Source organism: Sceloporus occidentalis, unplaced genomic scaffold (assembly GCF_023333645.1).
Source record: "Sceloporus occidentalis isolate IW3139 unplaced genomic scaffold, rSceOcc1.0.p SCAF_50, whole genome shotgun sequence".
Classification (NCBI taxonomy): domain Eukaryota; kingdom Metazoa; phylum Chordata; class Lepidosauria; order Squamata; family Phrynosomatidae; genus Sceloporus; species Sceloporus occidentalis.
Window position 1 is genome coordinate 2,101,226 of NW_028317030.1, and position 3,051 is coordinate 2,104,276.

Here is a 3,051-nt window from a genome sequence, read left to right on the forward strand (position 1 = left end):
TTAAAAATATATATGGCCAAACAAATAATGGAGGGGGGGAACTGACAAGTGCATTAGGCATTGTAATTCAACTGGGCTCCACCTACCAGCTATGCTTGGTAATTAATGGCAGCTCCCAACTTGCAAACGCCTGCATTAGACAGAGAGAGTCGACTGGAGAGTGAGAGAGATGCCATTGGAGAAAATTGATTGCATCCCAATCAACAATAACTTGTTAGCTTATAGTCAATGTATCAGCATCGCCTGATTTTTTCCCCTTTTTCTCTTTGATCCATGCTTGAAGGATTAATTTTGTTGGGAGTAGACTGAATTCTCATTGAGAACATTGAGAAGTGTTCTTTTTAAACAAGGTTGAAGACAGCGACCAGTAGCAGAGATCGTCCTGGACTATTGTGGCAAAAGATCCTCTTCGAATCAAGGTTTTGGGAATCCTCTTTTGAGATCTCCTCCCTCACTTCTGGTTTTGTAATTGTTTGTAACCTTGCAGATTCAGCCTCCCTTGCCTCTGAGGAGGCTGCAAGGACAGATCCTCTCTTGGAACACTAAGGAGAACTTTTTTTTTTCTATCTGGAGGTAAACCTCAAAAATGACTTCCAAGGAAGAAGCCAAATCATCTTCTGTAGAAGAAAGAAGACAGAGAAATGCTCTGGATCATTTGCCACCTCCTGCTAATTCCAACAAACCCTTGACTCCTTTCAGTATTGAGGATATTCTAAGTAAGCCCTCTGTTAGGAGAAGTTACACTATTTGTGGGACAGCTCATCTTCTTACCACGGCTGAGAAACCACCTCCTGCCGGGTTACCACTGTCCGGCAGGGCACTTCTCTCCCAGACATCACCTCTCTGTGCCCTGGAGGAACTGGCCAGCAAAACCTTCAAAGGGCTGGAGGTCAGTGTCCTACAAGCAGCAGAAGGTAAGCTTCAGATCTCTGTACTAAAATAACCTGAAATACTAGGGAAAAAATCACATGGCATATCCAATTGTTTTCTTCAACAATAAATGATGATAATGATTATTATTTGTATTATTATTATGATGATGATTATTATTTTATTTTGTTTTATTTGATAATTATTTTTATTGTGTATCTAAATAGCCAGTGACTCTAAAAAAGATTACATTAGTATTACAATTAAAATGGTATAAAGTTAAAACATAATATTTTTTTACATCCTCTTGTAGTATTATTCAGTTTCAAGTTATTTTGTTAAGGTATTAATTAAGTCTCAAATTCTAGAGTAAGCATATATTTTAGAATAACTGATTTCATGGGTAATTTTAAGAAATTGGATAGATTTTTTTTTCTAAACTACATTTTTTTCTTTACATACAGGAAGAGATGGGATGACCATTTTTGGCCAGAGACAGACTCCCAAAAAAAGGAGAAAATCCAGAACAGCTTTTACAAATCACCAAATTTATGAATTGGAAAAACGTTTTTTGTATCAGAAATATTTATCTCCAGCAGATAGAGACCAAATCGCCCAGCAGTTGGGACTGACCAATGCTCAGGTCATCACCTGGTTTCAGAATCGCAGAGCCAAGCTCAAGAGAGACCTGGAGGAGATGAAAGCAGATGTGGAGTCAGCAAAAAAACTCAGTCCATCCACAGTGGAAGCAGTGCTCACAATTTCAGAGTTGGAAGATTCAGCATCTGTTCACAGCAGCAGAAAAAGCAGGTCTAGGTCCCCTCAACATTCACTTCACAGCCACCTCCAAATGTCTCCTTCATCCCCTCTCACAGACCAGCACACAAGCAAAGAATGCTCAGAAGATGAAGAAGACGTGGAGATAGATGTTGATGATTAAAGATTTTTTAAATATAGATAAATAAAATATATATATATAAGACTCTAAAAGACTAAATCGAAAACAAGTATGGACATTATTTGAATGCTGCACTTGTTTCATAAAACAGAACTAAAAAAATATTTAACATCTAAAACAGTTTTTTTTTTTTCACTTAAAAGCAATAAACAATATACGAAAAAGACTAAATTTACCACGGCTGCCCAATCAGGTAGTTTTTTTATTTTTTATTTTGATTACTGTTATTATTATTATTATTAAGATTCTTTTTGGAATGGTGCAATTGTATGTATGGCTTCTGTAAAAATATTTAAGGACATTTTTTAAAGCTTTGGGTTTTTTGTTAATCTATAAATAATTTTCACGCGCAAGCTTTGGCTAAACGTTAAGCTTTAGGCAACAGTAATTTAAATATTTTTAACTGAATCCTCTACTTGTTGCCATAATTTTCTTGCATGTAAAGCTTATGCACGATTTTGTTTTGCATTTTTCGTTAATTTTTTTACATATTTGCTTTGCTATTTTTTTTTTTTACAAATTTATATATTTGTGCAAGTACATAAACGTTTCTATATTGCGATCATGCATATAATTTTTTTTCATTTTTATTTTTTCATAATTAATGATAATATTTTCCCTCTTCATTTCCTGCAACTGTATAATTTTGTTAAAGCAAACAAACGTTATTAATTTTACTCTTTCTAGACTTTTGCATGATTCAAGGGAATAAAATAACAAAAAATCAGCAGATAAGATATCTACATATTAAGTGTACAGACATAAGGTTTGCTACAATTGTAAAAAAAAAAAAAAAGCAAAAAACAAAAATGACAACATTAGAGGCCTGCTATTTACGATTAAACGTCTGAAATAATGCTGGTTTTGTTTATTTTGACATTGTACAGAGAAGTCATTTTTATCAATTACAATAAAATGACACTTTAATACATTTTCAACTGTATATTGGTGTAGGACTCTTTTCTTCAACATATATATATTACATATATATGTATATATATATATATATATATATATATATATATATATATATATATATATATACATATATATGTAATATAAGCTAATATTGCCGGTGGGAAAAATAAATGAATAAGGAACACTTCTTTAAATAGGGATTTTTTCTGCAGATATAAAGGCCCCCTTAAGAACATGCATTATACAACACTAAGTATATTTGATTCTTTAAAGAATAATGGTGATTTAGTTTTATTTCCAAAGTG

The 3,051-nt window shown here is 33.0% G+C and overlaps 1 protein-coding gene across 1 annotated transcript; it reads left to right on the forward strand.

Annotated features, from left to right (window-relative positions):
- The first annotated feature begins 586 nt into the window (after positions 1-586).
- LOC149288619 (transcription factor LBX1) lies at positions 587-1,810 on the forward strand. The gene is made up of 2 exons (XM_089491573.1): positions 587-914; positions 1,335-1,810. The coding sequence occupies exons 1-2, from the start codon at positions 587-589 to the stop codon at positions 1,808-1,810; spliced, it is 804 nt and encodes a 267-aa protein (XP_089347699.1).
- Positions 1,811-3,051: the final 1,241 nt, after the last annotated feature.

Excerpts from the sequence above, each read along its gene's own strand:
- LOC149288619 (XM_089491573.1), top strand. The coding sequence starts at position 587 with ATGACTTCCAAGGAAGAAGCCAAATCATCTTCTGTAGAAGAAAGAAGA. Across the intron at positions 915-1,334 it reads TGTCCTACAAGCAGCAGAAG|GAAGAGATGGGATGACCATT; the intron begins GTAAGCTTCAGA and ends CTTTACATACAG.